Source organism: Semicossyphus pulcher, unplaced genomic scaffold (genome assembly GCF_022749685.1).
Source record: "Semicossyphus pulcher isolate SPU_LCO1_2020_fin unplaced genomic scaffold, fSemPul1.0.p SCAF_29, whole genome shotgun sequence".
In the NCBI taxonomy this organism is placed as follows: Eukaryota; Metazoa; Chordata; class Actinopteri; order Labriformes; family Labridae; genus Semicossyphus; species Semicossyphus pulcher.
Genome location: NW_027211703.1, coordinates 68,440 through 91,356, shown reverse-complemented (window position 1 = coordinate 91,356; position 22,917 = coordinate 68,440). Strand labels below are relative to the sequence as shown.

Below are 22,917 nucleotides of genomic sequence, written 5' to 3'. Positions count from 1 at the left end.
TTCTTTATTAATGTGAGAGCAGCACCATGCAGCTATAGCGCCATCTAATGGTGATTACAAGTAATCACAGGCTCTCTCTCAAAACGCTACGCGTATCTCAAAATGTTGAGTGTGTAGGAAGAAAGTGGATTCTGGCTTTTTATGAACGACTGAACCGAGAAAGGCGTTAAAATGAGTGAAAATTAGAAACCGGAAGGTGGCGGTAATGTCACAATTTAAATGCAAGCTGACGTAAAACCCCAAAGACGAAGAAGAAGCCGCGCCTTCCTTCCGCTTCCGGTCGTCTGTTCAGCGCGAGCTGCGTGGTTTAGCAGCGTTAGCTAACCGAGTACACGTTCTGCTTTTTTTTACTGCGGAGTCTCTCGATCATCTTCATCATCATCATGTCTTACCACGACGAGGAAGAGGTCGGTGCAGTTTCTTCTCTCTTTTTGCTCCACTGATAGGAACAATAACACGCTAGTAGCCTGTTAGCTGACTAGCTACCGGCACAACGGCAGTTTGCGATGAGCTAGCATGATGTCAGTGATGGATGTTGGCTTGATTCTGATGAAAATGTAGCTGTAGTATCGCTGCGTTTGTAACCTGATAAAGATAACGAGTTAGCAAAGTAAGCTAACTCTGTTGATGTCTGTTGGAGAGATGTTAACTTAGCATCAGTGACAGATGTCTCACTCCTAGTGTTTTTCCACAGTACGACCCTTACACCTACCCGAATGACTACGACCTGCACACCGGTGAGTCTGCGCACATCGCTTCATCTCAGGGTGACGTTATATGTGATCAGCTATCATTTATAATTAGCTCCTGTGTACAGACTGCAGGTAGCCTGTAACATGTAAAAGCATTGTTCACACAGACGTGTGTAAACATCAACAGTGTGAGTCTCTCCTCCTCTCTCTCTTCCCTCCTGCAGGTGACCCCAAAGCAGACCTGGCCTATGAACGTCAGTACGAACAGCAGACCTACCACGTCATCCCAGAGGTCATCAAGAACTTCCTGCAGTATTTCCACAAAACCATCTCAGACCTGATTGACCAGAAAGTGTACGAGCTGCAGTCCAACCGCGTGTCGAGCGAGAGCATCGAGCAGAAGATCTACGAGATCCAGGACGTCTACGAGAACAGGTGAGCGTCTCTCCTTTTCAGCCTGTGGTGATGTTGCTGCTTTTAACATAGACGTTAGTGTGTGTGTGCCTGTGATGGGTACCATAGTGATCACAGTGTTCTTTATTGTTCCTGATGGGCAGAGTGCATTCAGCAGCATGTGGTCGTCTGGAGGAAAATCACAGCGTCCAGCATCTTTTCAGAGAGCTCTGACAGCTTCTCCTTAAAAATCTAATCACCATTTATAGGGAGCAGGATGTGTCACCCAGGTGTCCAATAACATGAAGGATAAGTTTGTTCTGTCTGTCCCGAGCTGTACGACATATCAGCCAATCGGCTCCATCAAACAGCAGCTCTGTGACGATGTTGTCTCTAACAGATTGGTGACACACACACATCACATCACACGTGGTGATACAGATTTATCATACACAGTTGGTTGTTAAGGTTTGGTCGTGTAAGAAATAAAACCCACATGCAGTTTTTTTTCTCTTCATCCTCCTTTTCTGCCAGATTTAAACCTCTCAGTCTCTCATCCATCCTCTTCTGTTTCTCTTCAGCTGGAATAAATTGACGGATCGTTTCTTCAAGACGTCTCCATGGCCTGAGGCCGAGGCCATCGCATCACTCGTCGGAAACGGTGAGTGTTTCAGCCCCCTCTTTGTTGCAGATGTCTTTGTTTGTTTTTCACAGGACATTTTAGAGTATCATCAATGAAAAATGTTTGCCCGATAGAACTGATGTTAGCCAGAATTTAAACCTTTTATTATGCAAGCAGCTGAATAACTATGAGGCCATTATGGAGGTGTTTGCTGTGTTTACTGTTGTATCGATTTAAAGACCCCCTCATCCTGTCACTGGAGTTTAAACTGTATATAAGTTAATGTGATGATTCATTAGTGTGTTTGTTCTCTCGTACAGACGCTGTGTTCCTCATCCTCTACAAAGAGCTGTACTACAGACACATCTACGCTAAAGTCAGCGTGAGTGACTCAACACTTCTTTTAGGTCGTTGAAGACCCTTGTTAAACGTGTGAAAAACTTTCTGATGTGATGTTTAAACGTCTTTGATCCTCAGGGTGGACCCACTTTGGACCAGAGGTTTGAGTCGTACTACAACTACTGCAACCTCTTCAACTACATCCTCAGTGAGTAACACACTGACCTTTACATGACCTGTCACCTGATGAAAGACGAGTCTTATGAGTGTCTGTGACTGTGAACAGATGCTGATGGCCCCGCCCCCTTGGAGCTGCCTAACCAGTGGCTCTGGGACATCATTGATGAGTTCATCTATCAGGTACAGAGCGTGATGAATCTGCTCTCATGTGTCTTCCGTTTAACAGAACAAAGACAGAGTTTGAGTGTTCTGTGGTTATTCTTAGTGTATGTTGATTGTCATGTGACCGATCCAGCTGTCCTCTAACGTCTCATTAATCCAACAGCAGAGAGTTTCTTTAAAGATGCTAACACAGAAACATGGGTGTGTGTCCTGTTAAGTTCCAGTCGTTCAGTCAGTACCGCTGTAAGACGGCCAAAAAGTCGGAGGAGGAGATCGAGTTTCTGCGGAACAACCCAAAGATATGGAACGTCCACAGCGTCCTGAACGTCCTGCACTCGCTGGTCGACAAGAGCAACATCAACCGGCAACTGGAGGTCTACACCAGTGGGGGTAAACAGCAGGGAGACACATAAACATGGGGATGGGGGGGGGGCATTTATGTTTTAAAATCTGTAACTATTCAACTAAAATGTATGGTTACTAAAAAAAGATTAAAGTCCTGTGAAATGTGGCTTTAGTGCTGATGAAACAGGATAAGTTTGACCAGAGAGTGTTAGTTCTTCGTGTTGCGTCCCGAGTGTGTTGGTTCCTCGTGTGTTGGTTCCTCGTGTTGCGTCCCGAGTGTGTTGGTTCCTCGTGTTGCGTCCCAAGTGTGGTGGTTCCTCGTGTTGTGTCCCGAGTAGTGATGAACCAATCAGGATTTTGGGCTGATGCCGATTACCAATTTAAATGCATTTTTTCAACCTTTCTAAGATTATAAAAATCAACACAAAAAAAATTAGATAAAAAAAGAGAGGCGATAAGGCTCGCAAAATCAGTGACATCTTTTAAATCTCTTCTTAAAACTCACTTTTATAGACCTGCTTTTACGCGATGTCGTCTTCTTATTGTCTCATATTTATCTTTTTAAAATGTTTTTAAATCTTTTATTGCTTTAATCTCTTTCGTTGCTTTACTGCTTTGATTTCTTTTATTGCCCGTTGCTTTTAGCTCTTATATTGTTTTATTGCCTTTACTGGTTTTTACCTCTTATTGCTTTTACAGCTTTTATTTCTTTTTGCTTTATTTCCTTTCTTTTATCTCTTAGTTATTTTATTTTATTTCCTGTTTCTACTTCTTCCTGCTTTGTCCCCTTGGTCTTGGTTGTGTGGGTTCTCCTGTTGGGTATTTGGTTTTGTGCTTTGCTTGTTTTCTGTTTTGCTTTGCTGTCAAAGTACTTTATAAAGTCTTGTTTTTAAAGGTGGTATATAAATAAAGTTTTTTATTATTATTATTATTATTATTATTATTATATAGCTGACAATTTCCGGGCCTGGAGGTCCGTGTCCGACGTATGTTTTTTTTTTTTTGTTACGGCAAAAAATATATAATTTTGGAGTACTCGATTACTCGTTCATGAGGTAATTAGATTATTTGGATATTGAGATTATCTAATTAGAGCCCATATCGGCCGATTTTGATCGCCGTCCGATGGATCGGTGCATCCCTAGTACTGAGTGTGGTGGTTCCTCATGTTGTGTGTTGTTGTGTTGCAGGAGACCCAGAGAGCGTAGCCGGAGAGTACGGCCGTCACTCTCTCTATAAGATGTTGGGGTACTTCAGCCTGGTGGGGTTGCTCAGGCTGCACTCGCTGCTGGGGGATTATTATCAGGCCATCAAAGTGCTGGAGAACATCGAGCTCAACAAGAAGGTGAGTCTGCGTCACAGAGACACGGTGTAATACTGGTGCCACTGAATCGGTGATGTTGCTAGGTTTTCAGTGTAGTGAGTCCTGGAACCCACGGGTGGTGATCTGAGTGGGTCCCCAATACAGTGTTTGGTTCCTGAGAAATTGTAGTGTTAAACTCATGTTTGATGTTGGTATGGTACGATATGGTTATTATTAACAGATACATTCACTAATGTTCAAAATGTATCTCAAATTAAAAGAATAAAATTGCAAATCTGAAAAGTTAATTAGAAAACAACTTTCTTCTGCGTGACAAACAAAATGCTAATACGTGTTTTTGTAACAACAAATTACCAATAGGAGTGCTGATTTTAACACATGAACAATTCCGCAGCGAACAATACGTCACCCTTTTTAAAGAAAGCTCTATCGTACCTCCTTTCTAACTGTGCTTTATGCTTCTCCACCACGTGTTGGTGTTTGTTCACAACCTACTTTAATCTGCTCACCTGCTGTACCTGCACACAGCAGCTCTCTGTATCTCTCTTCCTATCCGTCTGATCTGTTTACATCCATCATGAGCTGCACGTTTCACTGACGCCCAAAAAATACAACTTGCGTTTCAGATTTGATTTACTTGCGAACTCGTTTTCACAGCAGCAGGTGAGCCGCTCGTGAAGGAGGCGCGTTGTTAGATCAAACACGACTGAGAGCAACACTACACAGCTGCAACACACACACACAGGAGGGAGCAGCAAACCTGTCCGTCCGTCCGCTCTGATGAGCATGTGGGAGACGCTGCTCCAGGTATGGGGGGGAACAGAAAGCATGGGGCGAGTGTCCAGACTTCTTAACTTTCTACACTGCTGCTGCTTCTAGAATGGCTTCACTTAATGCACCATCTGAATGCATAAACTGCCTACGACGTAGTCAGGAGATCTCGGAACTACATGAGAGAATCTCCACTCTACACCAGATCTGGGAGGGGTAGATGCTTATTGACACGCTGGTTACATTTGGCCCAGTGCCAACTGCCGCCGGTATTGGAGATCTGGATGCCCCTGTTCCCTGCTACAGCATCGCTCAGACGCAGATGGAGGATCCCTGGCTCTATCTGGATGCTAGGCCTAAAAACCCTCACAGCTCCACCTCACCACCTCCAGAGCCACAGATTGGAGTAAAACTAAAATCTCCCTTATGCTCCACGCCGCCCGATCTCGTCTTCCGTCACCTCGTCATCTTCAGCTGGCTAACAGGTTCAGCGTACTGGATCAATTGGAGTTTCCCTCACTGGCTGAGCACCTTCGGCCTTCATCCACGGTGCCGGTGTCTACCGGGCCGTCTTCTCGGCCAAGGCAACCGGCATCGAGGAGGCAAACCCGTCCGGTGTACTTGGTCTCCAGCTTTACTGCCAGAACATCGGGCTGCAGATACCAGGAGGCTCCATGAAGATCTTCGGAGTGCGCGGATGCAAAGCAGGGTGTGTGTATGGTGACATCCCAGGCATCTCCCTCTTCTTCATCTTCTTGTCTGGTCTTCAGATCATGTATGGTTCGGCATGTCACCGTGCCTAAGGCGCATTTTAGTGCACGGATTGACACTGCGCTGGACGGTGGAAGGCAATGTGTCGTCTCCGGTCCACTACCCTCACCTTGTTTTGGCCACGTAAACTTTAGCAGACTCCGGCAGCTGCATGTGTGGCTCAAAGGATATTGTTTTAACTATGGCATCCTGTTTGTTGACAACTTCAGCGCATTTTGAAACAGGCCTGATTTATTTGCTCGCGATGGTCGACATCTTAATAATAAAGGGAAACAGCCTGTAATATGAACCTCATGCTGAAAGCAACTAAATCACATGCTGCCCTGAGGCGGACCGAGGATGACTGATGACTGTACACGATGCAATATTCACTCTCAGAAATAATCATCCTATGTGACTTCAACCGTGACTGGTTATCTAATGAACATTACACAACTGATCACTGTGGCCCCCCAGACCCAATCAAAAAAAAAAAGAATGGTCTTTAAATGAAATACAAAAATCTTTAATGAACAAGCATTCATAACCGATCTCTATCATAGTGACATTCATCTTACGATGCTGACATGGCATTAGAAAATTTCTCAAAGAATTTCCTTGCAATCGTGGATAAACACGGACCTTTTAAAAAGCTCAGGTCAAATCCTTGGTTCTCCACAAGGAACAGAGCTCAGGGGACCCGTCCCATTGGCTCATCGTCAGACAGCTCAGAAACAAATGCACAGCCTATGTACAAAAAGCAAAATCAAGTTATCTAGATTTAATTCAGCGCTCACAATCAAATCCAGCAAAAATGTGGAGGGTAGTAAACTCTGTAAAAAATAAAAAAACAAATATCTTACCTGCACATATTGAATATAATAACTATGTTCACACTACAGACTATTTCTCCCAGTGATGTACTTAACGCACTAGAAACCATCGATCCCAGGAAATCAACCGGAGCAGACAAATTGGATGCATTCTTTTTAAAGCCGTCTTCTTCATTTATCACCGAGCAATTAACGTATATTTTTAATCTTTCCATCTCTGCTGGTATACTTCCCAATATCTGGAAGACTGCTCAGGTGACTCTTTTATACTGAGGGGTAAACAACAGTGATCCCAATATCCAAACTTCCCTGCCTGGTGAAAATCCTGGAATCCCTGGTAAACAACCAACTCAAAGTATTTCGCTCACAATGTTCCGTCTTCAGCCCTCATCCGTCTGGTTTCAGGCCTAAGCATAGTACCATCTCTGCTGTAACATTAGTTGTTAATAACATTGTTTCTAACATGTATGAGAAGAAGCATTGTGCTGCTTTGACCTTTCAAAAGCTTTTGATACCGTTGATCGTGCTCCTCTCATACTCAGACACTGTGTAATATTGGGTTCGACTCTGTTGCATGCAAATGGTTCCAGAATGACCTTTGTGATAGATCTGTGGGTCGAAGCCGGAAATATCCAATGAGAGTTTTTACCATTAACAAAAGGTGTTCCCCAGGGATCAGTTGTGGGCCCTGTCTTATTCACAATTTATATTAATAACACTGTTTCTTCAATAACTGACTGTAATATCCATCTTTACGCTGATGATGATGTTGTACTGTTCTGCTGACACTGTACACTGTGCTGTTATATATTCTGCAGAATACACTTCACAGCCTTAAACTGATGCTAAATGCTAGCAAAACAAAAAGCATGCTTTTTTTCAAGATCAAGAGATTCTGATTTTAACAGTGTACACCTATCCATACTGAATGGTAGCAGCATTGAAAGAGTCTCAGTATATAAATATCTTGGTATCTGGCTGGATGAATCGTTCACATTTAAACACCATATTGAAAACCTTATTAGCAAACTGCGACAAAAATGTGGTTTTCTGTAAAGAATCAGATCTAACTTCCCAAATAACCGTAGAACGGTTCTAATCGAATCAGTCTTCTGTCAGTCCTGGATTATGGCGATGTACTCGACAGACACGCTGCTGCTTCCGCTCTCAAACCCCTGGACTCAGATCATGACTGTGCTCTCAGATTCATTACTGGACATCCCTACAACACTCATTGTATTCTGTATAACAAAGTTGGCTGGTCTTCTCTAACACAGAGGCGTGATGAGCACTTTTTTATCTATAAATCCTTTATTGGACATCGACCGCTCTACATATCATCCATGCTGAACTGGAATACTGGAACCTACAAAACTCGCTCTATGGCTATCTCGTGCTTCAAGTGCCTCGTGTTAACTCTGAACTTGGAAAATCCGCCTTTAGTTTTTGTGCTCCAAACGTGGAATCACTTACAACACTCGGGATCGACACTCTAATTTCTCTTGGACAATTGAAGGCGTTGATCTCGAACCACTTCACCTCAGCTCCAGCTATCTCGACATCATTGCAAGTGAGGGAAACCTCGATTATTTTTGAGGCTTAAATAAAACTAAAGGATGGAATGAGTCAATCACTTAAACTGTTAACAATGAAACTTAACTAACACAGTGGGAAGCCTGGTGATTATAATAAAATGATGCAGATATGTTTGTGGTGCATTGTGAGCAGCCTCTGTAAATCCGCGGTGACGGGCGAGTTGCTGTTGTCGTGGCTAAACGAGCATGTCGCAAGACTGTACACATGATCTCGTCTGCGTTGATTAGATGTGCAGAGGGTTGAAACAGCGACGCTCCGACAGCCAGGTTTCCCTTTGCTGTGATTTTAACCACTTTCACTACAAATCTACTTCAGAATGTTTCGTTCTGCACAGGAGAGATTGGTGCGTCCCTGGGACGCATGGATAGTGAGTTTACTGCGTCCTTTGAAATTTAAATGCGTCAGGCGAGTACCTAGCAACGTCACTGCTGAATATATATAGACCGCTGTGTTCACCTTCACCTGCTGTCACTTCATCCTTCAGAGCATGTACTCCCGCGTGCCCGAGTGTCAGATCACCACTTATTACTACGTGGGCTTCGCCTACCTGATGATGAGGCGCTACCAGGACGCCATCCGAGTGTTCGCCAACATCCTGTTGTACATCCAGAGGACCAGGAACATGTTCCAGAGGTCCACGTACAAATATGAGATGGTCAGTCAGGTTTAACCCCCCCACAGTTAATTATAGTTGAAGTTAATAACTGGTGTAATAATAATAATGATAATCTGTATCGTGTGTGTTCAGATTAACAAGCAGAACGAGCAGATGCACGGGCTGCTGGCCATCGCACTCACCATGTACCCCATGAGGATCGACGAGAGCATCCACACACAGCTCAGGGAGAAGTACGGAGACAAGATGCTGCGCATGCAGAAAGGGTGAGAGAGACATTCTGCAGGAAGTGTTCACTGTTTGTCTCACTGCATCAGCGTCTTTATACCAGTTATAACACCTTTTAATTTGATCCGTGTGTAACACCTCACTCACCTGATATGCTTCTTTAACTACATTGAACCTGGTCCATCTCTCAGTCACAGCTCCATGAAGCAGTCGTGGGTTTATTTACCTGTGTTTTCAGTTCTCTGTCAGTAACAGGTACTATTCCCTCATCAGAGACTTGCAGGTGTTTGAGGAGCTGTTCAGCTTCGCCTGTCCAAAGTTTCTGTCTCCTGTGGTTCCAAACTACGACAACGTTCATCCAAACTACCACAAAGAGCCGTTCCAGCAGCAGCTGAAGGTGTTCGCTGAGGAGGTGCAGCAGCAGGCGCAGCTCTCCACCATCCGCAGGTACGGTCAAAGGTCACCCTGTAGGTAAACTAAAATTCATTTACATCCAGTGGAGGAAGATTGAGGATTTTTGTTCCTCATATTTGCAGAGGCAGCTGCTGCAGCAGAGTTCACATCATGTGTAGTACCTGTACCAGTATGTCTGTACCTGCTGAACAGTGTGACCCCCCCGGTGTTAGGACTGTGTGTCAGTCATGTAGTTTTTCACCAGTCTGACCCCTTAGGAACCCTACCTCCGTTTAAACCTGCTGACTCGGTGTACATGGTCTCAGTCACACGCTGTGTCTCTGCAGCTTCCTGAAGCTGTACACCACCATGCCTGTGGCTAAGCTGGCAGGATTCCTGGACATGACGGAGCAGGAGTTCAGGATTCAGCTGCTTGTCTTCAAACACAAGATGAAGAACCTGGTGTGGACCAGCGGCATCTCAGCTCTGGATGGAGAGTTTCAGTCTGCGTCTGAGGTCGACTTCTACATCGACAAGGTGAGCTAGAGTGTGTTTAAAGAGCTGTCTTTATTAAAGGGAGACGCGGTCAGACGTGTGTTCAGTCTGTGAGCGAGACAGTGATGTCGGTGTTCTCTGTGTGACTCCATCAGGACATGATCCATATCGCTGACACTAAGGTTGCTCGTCGATACGGAGACTTTTTCATCAGACAGATCCACAAGTTTGAAGAGGTGAGCACCGATTCATCAGGCTAAAGTCATTTTAAAGCATTACACGTTTCTGTATCAGTGTTGATCTCGTGTATCTGTGTCCTCAGCTGAACAGGACTCTGAAGAAGATGCCGGCCAGCGGCTCGACTGCAGCGTCCGCAAGCTCAGCGAGCCGAGGAGTCTGAAGAGCTCAGAGTCCTTCACAACGATTACTGATGAACCCTTTCTTTGTAACCTGAGAGTAATAAACAGAGTGATGCTACAACTCATGCCATTTGCCAAGTGTTGTCTCTGAAGCACCACTAGAGGTCAGTGTTCAGTTTCAAACACTGAATCGTGTAGAGAAATGACGGTGAACAGGCAGTGAGACAGGTCAGTCTCCTGACCTGTCAGACCTGAGAGACAGGTGAGGATCATTCACAGAGGTCAAAGGTCGTTGCATATTTCTTTTATTATCACAGATCATCCAACATTTCCCAACACAGATCTCAGGACAAGAATGACAAAGAAATAAAAAGTTACAAAATGTGAATATAAAACTGACACAGCACTCGTCAGGAAACAACAACATACGTCACCAAAGCACGAGATACACATACTCCAAACATCCAGACATGTCTTACCTGTCAGGTAAGCCAGCTGTTTCTCAAAAAATATCTTTTAATTCATCACATTTTCTATAAATAAAAAAATAAAACGCTGCTCACTGAGATGCCTTGGCGCCCTCTGGTGGCAGTGTGAGTCTGCGGCTCCGAGACGTCTTTAGGTCTATAAAATGTTTTTTCATCTGTGAGACTTTTTCTTTTTTTTACTTCCTTAAATATCAAATTTATTATAAAATTCTTTTTTCGTCACGAGGCTTCAGTCAGTTTAAAGAGCAGGAGTCTGCGTCCAGCTGCAGGTGAGGAGCAGGTGTGAATGTTTCCTCCTTCAGGTACAAAGAGCTCTTTAATCTGTGCAGGTGTTACAGTCCTCTCACACCTGCTGTCAGGTGAAACACTGAGCATCATGAGAGCTTCAGTCTGCAGCAAACGTTCATCTTTAACAACAACACGAGTCTGAGTCGAGATTGCAGCCGCCCGTGTGCGTGTGCGTGCGTGTGTGTGTGTGTGTGTGTGTGTGCGCGCAGTCCAGGTAAAGGATTGGTGAGGATGAGGCCGCTTTAAGGTCACAGTTGATCGTTCATCGTCAGCTCGGGCCGACCAGGCTGCACGCCGTCTCTGAGGTTGGCTGATTGGTTAACTCGACTACACACACTCCTGCTCCGTCCTCTCCTCCTCAGGGGGCGGAGTCAGGAGGACACACCTGCTCAGACCAGCGAGGCCTCGGCTAGTCATAACTCGGTGATCTCCAGCGGACTCTCCGACAGGACATCTCCGTCCTTGTGGCGGTGCAGCGGGGTGGACTTGGCCGACTCTGTGCGGGCGTTGCGCTCAGAATAAAGCCCCCCCTCGCTGTTCAGAGCCTCCAGAGAGCGAGCCAGGGCCCGCTGGTCGTCCTCCGGCAGGCTGTTGAGGTCAGAAGTCAGTAGGGTTCCTGTGCTACCGTGGACCACGTGCACGCCCTCAGGACCCTTCAGCTCCACAGGAAGCTTGTGTTTGAAGCGCAGAGTGCCGCGACCGCCGCTCAGACGGTCGTCCTCATCGTCCTCCAGGTCGCTCTGGATCAGCTGATGAAGGAGAACAGCAGAGGAAGGGGAGAGAAGATGAATTAAACAGGAAGAAGAGACAGCTCTGGAAATGGAACAAGTTTCAGGAGAGAAATGTGCTCATCACTCGCAGGAAAAGAGAACTATAGTTAGAAAAGCAGTGAGATACAGATCAGCAGAGAACAACAGACTTCATTCCAGAACTGGTTTAAATGATTAACTACTGTAAGCACGAGAGGAGGAGGAGGAACATCAGAGGAGTCGGAGAGGAGAAACGGCTGTTTCAAGTGACTGAGGTAGAGGAAGAGCAGGAGCCCTGTCAGAGGGGAAGGACAGATCACTGCAGAGACGCAGCAGCAGCAGACGGAGCTTCAGGTGTTTGTCTCCCACCTCAGTGACGGACGAGTGGTCCCCCTGGCTGGTGGACACGGTGACGAGTCGAGCTGCAAACAGCTTCTTCAGTCTCAGGTAGTCGTCCAGGACCACTTTGAGCAGAGAGCCCTGACAGGACGGCAGGAAGGGTCACACACAGTCTCAAAGAGCTCACACACCCTCACTGAGAGTCTACATGGAACCTCTGCAGTCTGACCCCGAATCTAAAGTGTGCGTCTAAACATCCTCAAGTCCTGGAGGTCTCTTTGTGTGCTCTGAGGACAGACGGGACTCGCCTCCTCTGACCTCGGCCCCCAAATGATGGAAGCAGAGAGATTACCTGATGGCATTCGTGTGTGTGTCTCACCTTGATAGGCCCCTCCCTCATGATCTGGCCCAGTTTGGCGATGTTGTCGTACTCCTGGATGGCGGCTCTCAGGTATCGGTCGTCTTCAGGCTTCGCTTGAGGCTCTCGACCAAACGTCCCCTGTGAGGAGGACACAGAGACCAATCAGAGGACACGTCTCGCTGACACCCCGACATGTCCTCTCCAGTATGAAAACCATCTGTTAAGTGATCAAGGTGAAGTCAGACTGATGTTGGGACTGACGTGGGTGCGGGCGGGGCTGTTCCACAGGTCGGTGATCTCACTCAGGTTCTCGGGGAGGTCGTCCTCGTGGTCCGCCTGCGTGGCCAGCTCCAGGTTACGACAGAATGGGTCCAACCACACTGGATTCGCCCTGCAGAGAGCAGCTGATTATCCACAGAACACCGAGGACGTGTGAGCAACTACAGACAAACTTTAAATATGCTAAGTTATGAGTTCAGCATTAGTGCTAGGTTAGCATAGCATAAAGAGTAGAAACAGGGGGAAGCTGTTAGCCTGGATCCATCCCAAGGTAACACCTGTACAGGTGTACAAGTTCCTGAAGTCAAAGTAAAGTTTGTTCCCGATCTTCAGAACAAAAACAACAAGTATGAACACTTGAACAGAGAGGACGGTCTGCACATGCTCTGTCTGACCTCAGGTAACTTTGAATAATTGAATAAACTCTCCTGCAGAATATCAAAGTTTGTCTTCAGCATCATGTGACAGATGCTGTTCTTTCTCTCACCCCTCAAACGAGTACTTGTTGGTGTTGGGCATGTCCAGGATGTCCATCAGACCCTGGTTACCTGCAGGGAGGAGGACAGGTGGTTTAAACAGAAGATAAAAACATCCTCAGGTGAACACCACACAGAGAAGCTGCTTCTCACCTGTGGATCCTGCTACGATGGCTTTCAGCTTCCTCTGGTGTCTGAAACAGGAACAAGAAGACATGTTGATGTGTCAGACTGACGACACGAGAACATGTACAACATTTATATACATAATATATTCATTACATAATATTTATATATATATACATATATATACACTCACCACCTACCACCAGGTACACCTGTATGATCTAATGCACTTCAATCCAACAGCGTGGATTCTGCTTTTATGAAGTTTAGTTTTTATCTGAAGTGTGTTTGTTACTGAGGCCGTCGTTAAGCGTGCTGCTGTTCTGACCTACATGATATGAATTATAGTATTAGGGACACCTGTGAGTATAAAGCAGCACGGGACTGTGACGGCTCAGAGAGGAGCCTGCACATCACAGGCAACATGACAGCAGATCTTACGGCTGAGCCGGTGTGTTGGATTACATTAGATTTTCCAGGTGTACCTGACGAAGTGGCCGGTGAGTGTATATTATATAACATTTATATAATTCCTGAACATAAACGCTGATGAGTCTCACACTCTGCGGTAATGCCAGTTCATGGTGACAAACAGGATTCCTGCCAAACACAGCAGCACAGCGAGGATGATGATGACGAGCTGAGGAGAAGAAGACTCAAATAAAACTTCTGCAGGTGTGTGTGTGTGGTTGTGTGTGTGTGTGTGTGTGTGTGTCAGGAGGTGTGAGCAGACCTGCAGGGTGGTGATGTCATCGGGCAGTTTGTCGCTGACAGCAGGCTGAACGTCCACCACGTTGAACTTCCTGAACAGGTTCCTGAGCTGCTCCTTGTTCTCATCGATCATCTGGATCACCCTGAAACAGGAGGAACGGGAACATGAGAACATCAGGAGGTTATAATGAGAGATGTTCTTGTCTCTGCTGACAGAATGAGTGTAACATTAAAGTCTGATTTGAGGATGGAGCTTCACCTTTCTACATCCAGGATGCTGTTGGTCTGGTTGTTGACCACGTGGATCAGCATGTCGGTCTGAGCGTAGTTCACTCGGCCCTTCTTGTCCACGTGGAACTGAAATAAACCAGTGCAACAAACACGTCTGACATTTCTAGAAAACTCTTACCACGAGGAAGTTCAGGAAACAGCTCTGACCTGGATGTCGTCTAAGTTGACAATGGCTCCGGTGATGTTGGACAGCAGGTTGATGAACTCTTCCTGGTTCTCTCTGACCAGATCGGGGATCTCATTGAAGACGATCTTCACCCTCTGGTCGTCTCTCAGGATGTAGATGTTCACGTTGGTGGTCGTGCAGTGACCAGCAAAGTCACACGCTAGAATCTCCAGCTGGAAGAAGCCTGGGTTGTAGGCGGTGAAGAGGTCATACGTCCGGATGATTCCATCTGTCAAACCTGCGGAGAGAGCGGGATGAAATCTAGTTTTAATGAAGGAAATAACACGTGACTGCATTCTGTTTGAGGCATGTCACTGCAGCATCGCCTCACAGTCTCACTGTGAGTCCGATCTCTGCGTGATGTGAAAGTAGTCACAGCATGAGACTGGCCCTGAGAGGGAACAGCTCCTCTCTGCTCAGTGCTGATGAACTGATGACAACAGGATGCATTCACCTCTGATTCGAACCGTTTGAATGACGTTGGTAAGTCTGCTGATAGAGTTACATATACACTCACCGGCCACTTCATTAGGTACACCTGAAAAATCGAATGTAATCCAACACACCAGCTCAGCTGTAAGATCTGCTGTCATGTTGCCTGTGATGTGCAGGCTCCTCTCTGAGTCGTCACAGAGGCGTTCAATGAGATTTCAGCATCGAGCTCATCGGTGGTAATGAGCTGCATTATATTCAGAGGTGTTCCTAATACTCTGGCCCCCTCATGTATGTAAATAGGGAGGATGTGTCTGATGAAGTGGCCGGTGAGTGTATATATATATATGTTGATAAATCACTTCCTTTGGGATCACGAAAGTACTTCTGATTCTGATTTCCTGATGCTAAAAACCGCGTGACTCTCCGACATTAAACTGGTGCAGTGCGTCGCTGTGGGAGTTAAACTGGTGGTTCTTATGAGTGTAACTGTGATGAGGCTGACCAATGATGAAGATGCTGCCCACGTCCTCGCTGCCGTTACTCTGAGACTGCAGGTATCTGATCATCACGATGTGATACTGAACCAGGCTGTTGTTCCCCACGTCGTTATCGATCGCCACCACGCGGATCAGCTCAGAGCCCACCTTAGCGTTCGCTGCCACACCTGAAACACAGAGAGGGGGGGTAATGTAAACACACACACGCGCACACACACACACACACACACACGCTCAGACTGTGTGTTACCTGCAGTGTACTCGGCCTTAGTGAAGCGAGGTTTCTGGTCGTTGATGTCTTCCAGTTCGATCCGGACCTCCAGCAGGGAGGGGTCCCGGGCAGGGTCCAGGGCTCGGGCCCGGGATGACCTCTGACCTCTGGGCGGAGTCCAGCTCCTGTTGCTGGAGGCCTTGATGATGATGGAATAGACCGGAGTCTCCTCCCGGTCCAGGTCTTTGTTCAGCTTCAGCTCTCCGTCTAGACTGAGGCCAAAGTTACCGTCAGAGTTTCCTCCTGCAGGAAAACACGAGAGATTCATCGTGTGGGAGGAGCTTTAAAGAAGAACACATCCAAACACACGTCTGTAATGTTTCTTTTAAAGACATGATACGACACATCCATCATCTGAGAGGAGCTTTGAAGAGCAGAGAAGAAGAACACATCCAAACACACGTCTTCATTATTTATTTAAAGAGACTTTCATCTGTGACGATGCACAAACGACATCCAGATAAACTGCAGCCATAGAAACATGGTGAAACTCCTCGTCAGCTCCTCCTCCGGACTCTGTGATGGCTTTCCTGCTGGTGCAACCTCTGCATCATATTTTCACCATGAGCTGAAAGTAGACCTCATCACGTCTCACCTGCGATGAAGTAGTAAACGACGGCATTGGATCCTTCGTCTGCATCCACAGCTCTGGTCACGTTTCCCACCACAGTACCTGCAGGAGAGTGCTCAGGTACACTCAGTTTCTGGAACGGCAAGCTGCCACGCTGAGGGACAGGCACACACAGACACACGCACGCACGCACGCACGCACGCGCACACACACACACACACACACACACACACACACACACACACACAGGGAACATTACAGACAGGTGAACAGCAGCTCTGATGAACATGAAACGTGTCAGACGTGTTCACTTTCTCACCGGAGGTTTCAGGAACACGGGTTCGTTATCATCGATGTCCAGCAGCGCCACCTGGAGGGGCTGCGTGGTCTCATACGGCACCGGCTGACCCATGTCCCGGGCCACGATGATGAGCTGAGAGAGAGACAGTTTCTAAATCATCTTTCTACACACACACACACACACACACACACAGTAACATTATCCTTGGAGGTGACTCACGCTGAGCAGCGCCTGCTTCTCGCGGTCCAGCCTCACGGTGGTGGTGATGACTCCAGACGTGGCGTCGATGTGGAAGTTCTCCCAGTCTCTGTTTCCCGCTCCGGTCTGCAGGAAGGCGTAACGAACCTCCCCGTTCACTCCTTCATCAGAGTCTGTAGCATGAACCTCGTAGACGGGGAGGCCCGGGGGCTGCTCCTGTGTGTGGGGGGGGGGGTAAACAGTTTTACACATGCTGCACATGCTGAGCCTCAGACAGGGAGGTAATGCTAACAGACACAGAAACATACACTCAGTTCAGTGTCAGGAGAGTAACGTGTTGATTGGTTCACAGTCACACAGGAACAAACAACCACAGGCATGTATGACGAGCACAGATACCTCCGAAATGTGGATGATGGTTCCGTTGGCTGGCCTCACAAACACGGGTCTGTTGTCATTGACATCTATGACGCTGATGATGAGGTCAGCGGTGCCCCACAGCGGAGGACGGCCCTGATCCGTCGCCACCACTGTCAGGTTAAAATGCTCCGAGGACTGAAGCAGGCGGCGAGAACGCACCAGCCCCGTGTTGGGATCAATGGAGAAGGCATCTGAAACAGGAGACATCCGTGCACAGGTGTGTACTGAGCTTTAACCTCATAATATGTCATTCATGAGATCAGCTTGTATAAACTCCCACCTGAGTGCGGCCCCAGCATGCTGTAGAGGACGGCTCCGTTCTCTCCTTCGTCCAGGTCGCTCGCTCTCACTGTGATCACAGACGTGCCGCTCGGCTCGTTCTCAAACACGCTCGTGTTGAACACTCGCTCTGAGAAACGAGGCCGATAGTCGTTTATATCGAGGACCGTCACCAGGACCTGAAGAGCAGCACGCAGCACGAGAGAGGAGGGTTATAACTCTCCTCACAGTTTGTATTATTGAAACGTCTCGTAGAGATTATCAACAGGAAATAAACACACGTGTTTGAGTAAAGTTTGAAACCCCGCCACCATCACACCGCCTTCATCTCTTTAACACTGACTCATAATACAACCAAAGAACAGCCTTGTTGATGCTTCAGTTTGTACAACACGTATGAAAATCTTAATGAGCTGTAGATTCACTGTTTGATCAAATGAATGAATCAGCTGAGTAACCTTGCTTGTCCTCCAGCAGCAGAGCTGTGGATTGATGGTGTCACTGGGCTGTTTGAGTTGTGTAGAGTTATTTAATAGATGACTGCTGTGTTCAGGAGCTGAATCAGTAACTTATCTCTGTGTTAGACATGTTTGCGTCCTTCCAGCTGCTGAGCTCACCTGCACAGAGTTCTCTCGTCTGTTGTTGGAGCTTCCTCCGGGGTTATCCCGTGCTACAGCGGTTAGCGTGTAGTGATCCTTGGTCTCTCTGTCCAGAGGAGACAGGATGTAGATCTCTCCCTGAGGAGGAGGAATGAGCACTGACAGTTAGCACAAGGCTAAAACATCTGGAGCTACTGGAACATTTAAACTTTCATTTCCTGTCAGGAGGACGTTCAGACTCACTGTGGACGGTTTGATGCCGAACTTTCCCTCCCCATCCACCAAACTGTACTCGACCACAGCAAACAGTCCTGAGTCTGCGTCTGCAGCGCTGACTCGGACAATGACGGTGCCCAGGTCCACGTTCTCAAACACAGGCTCCTTCACACACAGAGTAGGATCACAGACAGATAGGTATATATTATTATTATATAATTATTATTATAATTATTGTTTAAATGAAATCAGTGAGAATTATTCAGTACCTGGTATGAGGGCTGCAGGAACACGGGGTTGTTGTCGTTCACGTCGACTATTCTCAGGTAAACAGGAAGCTCAGCGATCCTGGGAGGAGAGCCGTGATCCTGAGCGCGAATCGTGAAATTCAGCCACTGAACCTGCTCAAAGTCCACCGTCTGGTTGGCTACGATCTTCCCTGAACGATGAGTAACACATGAGTTTCAGTTTCAACTAACTAACCAACTAACCAACTAACTAACTAACTGACTAACCATCTGACTGACTAACCAACTAACAAACCAACCAACCAACTAACTAACTAACTAACTAACTAACTAACTAACTAACTAACTAACTAACTAACTAACTAACTAACCAACTAACTAACTAACTGACTAACCATCTGACTGACTAACCAACTAACCAACCAACCAACCAACCAACCAACCAACTAACTAACTAACTAACTAACTAACTACTCGAACATCCCTCCTGAGTCTTTGGACACTCAGATCACCTGCTCTGTATCTTCACGGTTGGTGAGTTTGAACTTTAACCTGTGTCGGGGGAGTGGTACCTGTGGAGGGGTCCTCCAGCCGGACGTACCCCCCGCGGGGCAGGTGCAGCAGCTGGTAGATCACCTGCCCGTTGGGACCTTTGTCTGGGTCTACGGCTGACACTGACAGCAGCGTGGTTCCTGGCTGAGCTCCTTCCAGAATCTTCTCTGTGAAGTTTGAGACTCCAAAGGGCCGAAAGCGAGGAGCGTTATCGTTCACGTCCAGCACGTTGATGGTCAGCCTCGCTGCAGAGGGGGCGGGGCATCAAGAGGGAGAGAGAAAGAGAGAGGGTGAGAAACAATGTTGAGGGTGAAGAGGATTCTGGGTTATAAATGGACTCACCGTTGGGAACGCTGCCCGACTTGTCGATGACGTCACTGGCGTTGTCGTGGACGGACACGATGATCTCAAACGTAGCGACGAGCTCTCTGTTCAGCGGGTTCCGTACGAACACGGCGCCTGAAAACAAGTTTAGATGAGATATAGATTTAATCTGTCACTACCGACACCTTGTTCAGGTGTTAAAGACTCACCTGTGTGTAAGTCAATGCCAAACGACTCCTGCAGACCATCCACTGGGTTGTTCCCATCATCCTTTGCTTCCACAGAGATGATGTAATACTCTAGGCGGGGGTGCAGGTCGGGGTCCTCTGCGGTCAGCGTGGCGACCACCACACCAGGCGGCGTGGACTCGTTCACATTGATCATGGTGACTGGCTCGATAAAGCGGGGCCGCGAGTCGTTTACGTCATCCAGGACGACCGTCAGGGTCGCTGTGCCTGACAGGGGGGGCGTGCCACGGTCTGTCGCCATGACAACCAGGCGGTAGGAGCCCCGCTCCTCTCTGTCCAGGGAGGCGTTGCCCACCAGAACGGCGCCAGAGAGCGGGTCGACCACGAAACGGTCCTGAGCACCGCCCTCCAAACGATACACTAGCCAACCGTTTGATCCCGAGTCAGCGTCTGAGGCCGAGAGCTGAGTCACCACCACACCTGAGGAGGTGAGAGGAGGAGAGGAGGAGGACCAGGAGAAGAGGAGGTGAGGAGAGGGAGAGGAGGAGGAGGAGGAGGTGAGGAGAAAAGGAGGTAAAAAGAAGATGATGAGGAGGAGAGGAGGAGACACAGTGTGATTCTCTCCTACATGTACAGGTAGTTCTCCTTCCCATCCCAGACAGGTTTGGGGCTTCTGACCCTCTCACCTGTGGGGCTGAACCTCTCACATGTATTCTGCTGACCCTCTCACCTGTGGGGCTGAACCTCTCACCTGTATTCTGCTGACCCTCTCACCTGTGGGGCTGAACCTCTCACCTGTATTCTGCTGACCCTCTCACCTGTGGGGCTGAACCTCTCACCTGTATTCTGCTGACCCTCTCACCTGTGGGGCTGAACCTCTCACCTGTATTCTGCTGACCCTCTCACCTGTGGGGCTGAACCTCTCACCTGTATTCTGCTGACCCTCTCACCTGTGGGGCTGAACCTCTCACCTGTATTCTGCTGACCCTCTCACCTGTGGGGCTGTTCTCAGGCAGTCGGACGCTGAAGCTGGGCGGGCTGAACACAGGTGGGTTGTCGTTCTGGTCCAGGATGGTGACTGTGAGTGGGACGCTGCTGTTCAAACCTCCCACGTCCTCCCCCACCAGGAACAGCTCCACCCGAGGCTCCTGGAAAGACTCTCGGTCTAACCGGGCTCCCTGACGCACTCGGATCACACCTGGAGGGACAGACAGAGGTATTAATAATAACACCTGCAGGTCAAAAGGTGAGTCTGCTGTCTGAGCGCTCATTCTACCTGAGTCAGAATCCACAGTGAACAGGTCCACTCTGGCTCCCAGCAGACGGTACTTCACCACAGCGTTCGGTCCAATGTCTTTGTCCTCAGCCAGAACCGGGCCGTTCAACACCGTCACTGTACTGCCTGAAGAGAGAGAGACAGGCAGATAGAGCGAGACAGACAGAGACAGACAGAAAGACAGGAGGAGAGGTAAATAATCAGTCCTCTGGTGAAGCTGTTCTCTATCAAACATGAATCAGGTCATAACAAACTTTCAGACTTTGAAGACTTTCAAATTCAAGGAGAGTAAAGTTTTCACAGATTAGGACCAGGGCGGCACGGTGGTACAGTGGTTAGCGCTGTCGCCTCACAGCTAGAAAGTTCGTGGTTTGAGTCCCTGTTCAGACATAGTGGGCCTTTCTGTGTGCAGTCTGCATGTTCTCCCCGTGCATGCGTGTGTGTTAGTGTGTGTGTGTGCGTGTGTGTACCTGCTGCAGAGTGATGAGTGTGTGTGCGTGTGTGTACCTGCTGCAGAGTGATGAGTGTGTGTGTGTGTGTGTGTGTGTGTGTGTGTGTACCTGCTGCAGAGTGATGAGTGTGTGTGCGTGTGTGTACCTGCTGCAGAGTGATGAGTGTGTGTGTGTGTGTGCGTGTGTGTACCAGCTGCAGAGTGTTGAGTGTGTGTGCGTGTGTGTACCTGCTGCAGAGTGTTGAGTGTGTGTGCGTGTGTGTACCTGCTGCAGAGTGATGAGTGTGTGTGCGTGTGTGTACCTGCTGCAGAGTGGTGAGTGTGTGTGTGTGTGGATGTGTGTGTACCTGCTGCAGAGTGTTGAGTGTGTGTGCGTGTGCGTGTGTGTGTACCTGCTGCAGAGTGTTGAGTGTGTGTGCGTGTGTGTACCTGCTGCAGAGTGATGAGTGTGTGTGCGTGTGTGTACCTGCTGCAGAGTGATGAGTGTGTGTGTGTGTGTGTGTGTGTGTGTGTACCTGCTGCAGAGTGATGAGTGTGTGTGTGTGTGTGTGTGTGTGTGTACCTGCTGCAGAGTGATGAGTGTGTGTGCGTGTGTGTACCTGCTGCAGAGTGATGAGTGTGTGTGTGTGTGTGTGTACCTGCTGCAGAGTGATGAGTGTGTGTGTGTGTGTGTGTGTACCTGCTGCAGAGTGATGAGTGTGTGTGCGTGTGTGTACCTGCTGCAGAGTGATGAGTGTGTGTGTGTGTGTGTGTGTGTGTGTGTGTGTGTGTGTACCTGCTGCAGAGTGATGAGTGTGTGTGTGTGTACCTGCTGCAGAGTGATGAGTGTGTGTGTGTGTGTGTACCTGCTGCAGAGTGATGAGTGTGTGTGTGTGTGTGTACCTGCTGCAGAGTGATGAGTGTGTGTGTGTGTGTGTGTACCTGCTGCAGAGTGATGAGTGTGTGTGTGTGTGTGTGTGTGTGTACCTGCTGCAGAGTGATGAGTGTGTGTGTGTGTGTGTGTACCTGCTGCAGAGTGATGAGTGTGTGTGTGTGTGTGTGTGTACCTGCTGCAGAGTGATGAGTGTGTGTGTGTGTGTGTGTGTGTACCTGCTGCAGAGTGATGAGTGTGTGTGTGTGTGTGTGTGTGTGTGTGTGTGTGTACCTGCTGCAGAGTGATGACTGAGTGTGCGTGTGTGTACCTGCTGCAGAGTGATGAGTGTGTGTGTGTGTGTGTGTACCTGCTGCAGAGTGATGAGTGTGTGTGTGTGTGTGTGTGTACCTGCTGCAGAGTGATGAGTGTGTGTGTGTGTGTGTGTGTACCTGCTGCAGAGTGATGAGTGTGTGTGTGTGTGTGTGTGTGTGTGTACCTGCTGCAGAGTTCTCTGTGATCTCGGCTCTGTAGCTGCTCCTGGAGAACAGTGGCCGGTTGTCATTCTCGTCCAGGACAGAGATGAGCAGCAGGTCTGAATCCTGAGCAACAGAGAGACCATGAAGATCAGTGACATGAGCAGAGGAGTATGAAGAGTAGAGTAAAGAGAGGGAGGAGGAGAGGAGGAGAGGAGGAAAGGACAATCAGCGCTCTCACAGGCTGCAAAACAACATTAAACTTGTGGTGCAGAAAGTCCTGCTCCTGTGATGAGAGCTGTTTAGTACCTGATGTGAAACACTGACACACGTTCTGCAGCTCGTTCACACCGTGATGAAAACATGCTGAACTTTCAGTGAGTAATCTGGATA

General features: G+C 47.9%; 2 protein-coding genes across 2 annotated transcripts in view; one reads left to right on the top strand and one right to left on the bottom strand.

Moving 5' to 3' along the window:
• Positions 1–284: 284 nt before the first annotated feature.
• On the top strand, positions 285–10,214 carry eif3s6ip (eukaryotic translation initiation factor 3, subunit 6 interacting protein). Its single transcript, XM_069677393.1, has 15 exons — positions 285–407; positions 695–737; positions 917–1,127; positions 1,667–1,746; positions 2,028–2,089; positions 2,185–2,254; positions 2,333–2,406; positions 2,607–2,778; positions 3,924–4,078; positions 8,492–8,662; positions 8,756–8,889; positions 9,125–9,298; positions 9,592–9,781; positions 9,895–9,975; positions 10,062–10,214. Exons 1-15 carry the CDS (start codon positions 384–386, stop codon positions 10,137–10,139), a joined length of 1,719 nt encoding a protein of 572 aa, XP_069533494.1. The 5' UTR covers positions 285–383; the 3' UTR covers positions 10,140–10,214.
• A 184-nt stretch (positions 10,215–10,398) lies between these two features.
• cdh23 (cadherin-related 23) overlaps positions 10,399–22,917 on the bottom strand; it is a gene marked incomplete at its 5' end in the record, with an annotated part of 77,786 nt that continues 65,267 nt past the window's right edge. The window contains 26 exons of the mRNA XM_069677398.1: positions 10,399–11,623; positions 11,993–12,103; positions 12,342–12,461; positions 12,585–12,714; positions 13,090–13,150; positions 13,232–13,272; positions 13,765–13,844; positions 13,938–14,058; positions 14,175–14,272; positions 14,354–14,610; positions 15,310–15,471; positions 15,555–15,818; positions 16,171–16,300; positions 16,466–16,579; positions 16,667–16,861; positions 17,045–17,256; positions 17,346–17,523; positions 17,962–18,081; positions 18,187–18,324; positions 18,429–18,598; positions 18,980–19,204; positions 19,302–19,418; positions 19,493–19,951; positions 20,466–20,669; positions 20,748–20,873; positions 22,548–22,650. Of these exons, the coding sequence (XP_069533499.1) occupies positions 11,288–11,623; positions 11,993–12,103; positions 12,342–12,461; positions 12,585–12,714; positions 13,090–13,150; positions 13,232–13,272; positions 13,765–13,844; positions 13,938–14,058; positions 14,175–14,272; positions 14,354–14,610; positions 15,310–15,471; positions 15,555–15,818; positions 16,171–16,300; positions 16,466–16,579; positions 16,667–16,861; positions 17,045–17,256; positions 17,346–17,523; positions 17,962–18,081; positions 18,187–18,324; positions 18,429–18,598; positions 18,980–19,204; positions 19,302–19,418; positions 19,493–19,951; positions 20,466–20,669; positions 20,748–20,873; positions 22,548–22,650 (4,272 nt within the window). The remainder of the gene's footprint in view (positions 11,624–11,992; positions 12,104–12,341; positions 12,462–12,584; positions 12,715–13,089; positions 13,151–13,231; positions 13,273–13,764; positions 13,845–13,937; positions 14,059–14,174; positions 14,273–14,353; positions 14,611–15,309; positions 15,472–15,554; positions 15,819–16,170; positions 16,301–16,465; positions 16,580–16,666; positions 16,862–17,044; positions 17,257–17,345; positions 17,524–17,961; positions 18,082–18,186; positions 18,325–18,428; positions 18,599–18,979; positions 19,205–19,301; positions 19,419–19,492; positions 19,952–20,465; positions 20,670–20,747; positions 20,874–22,547; positions 22,651–22,917) is intronic.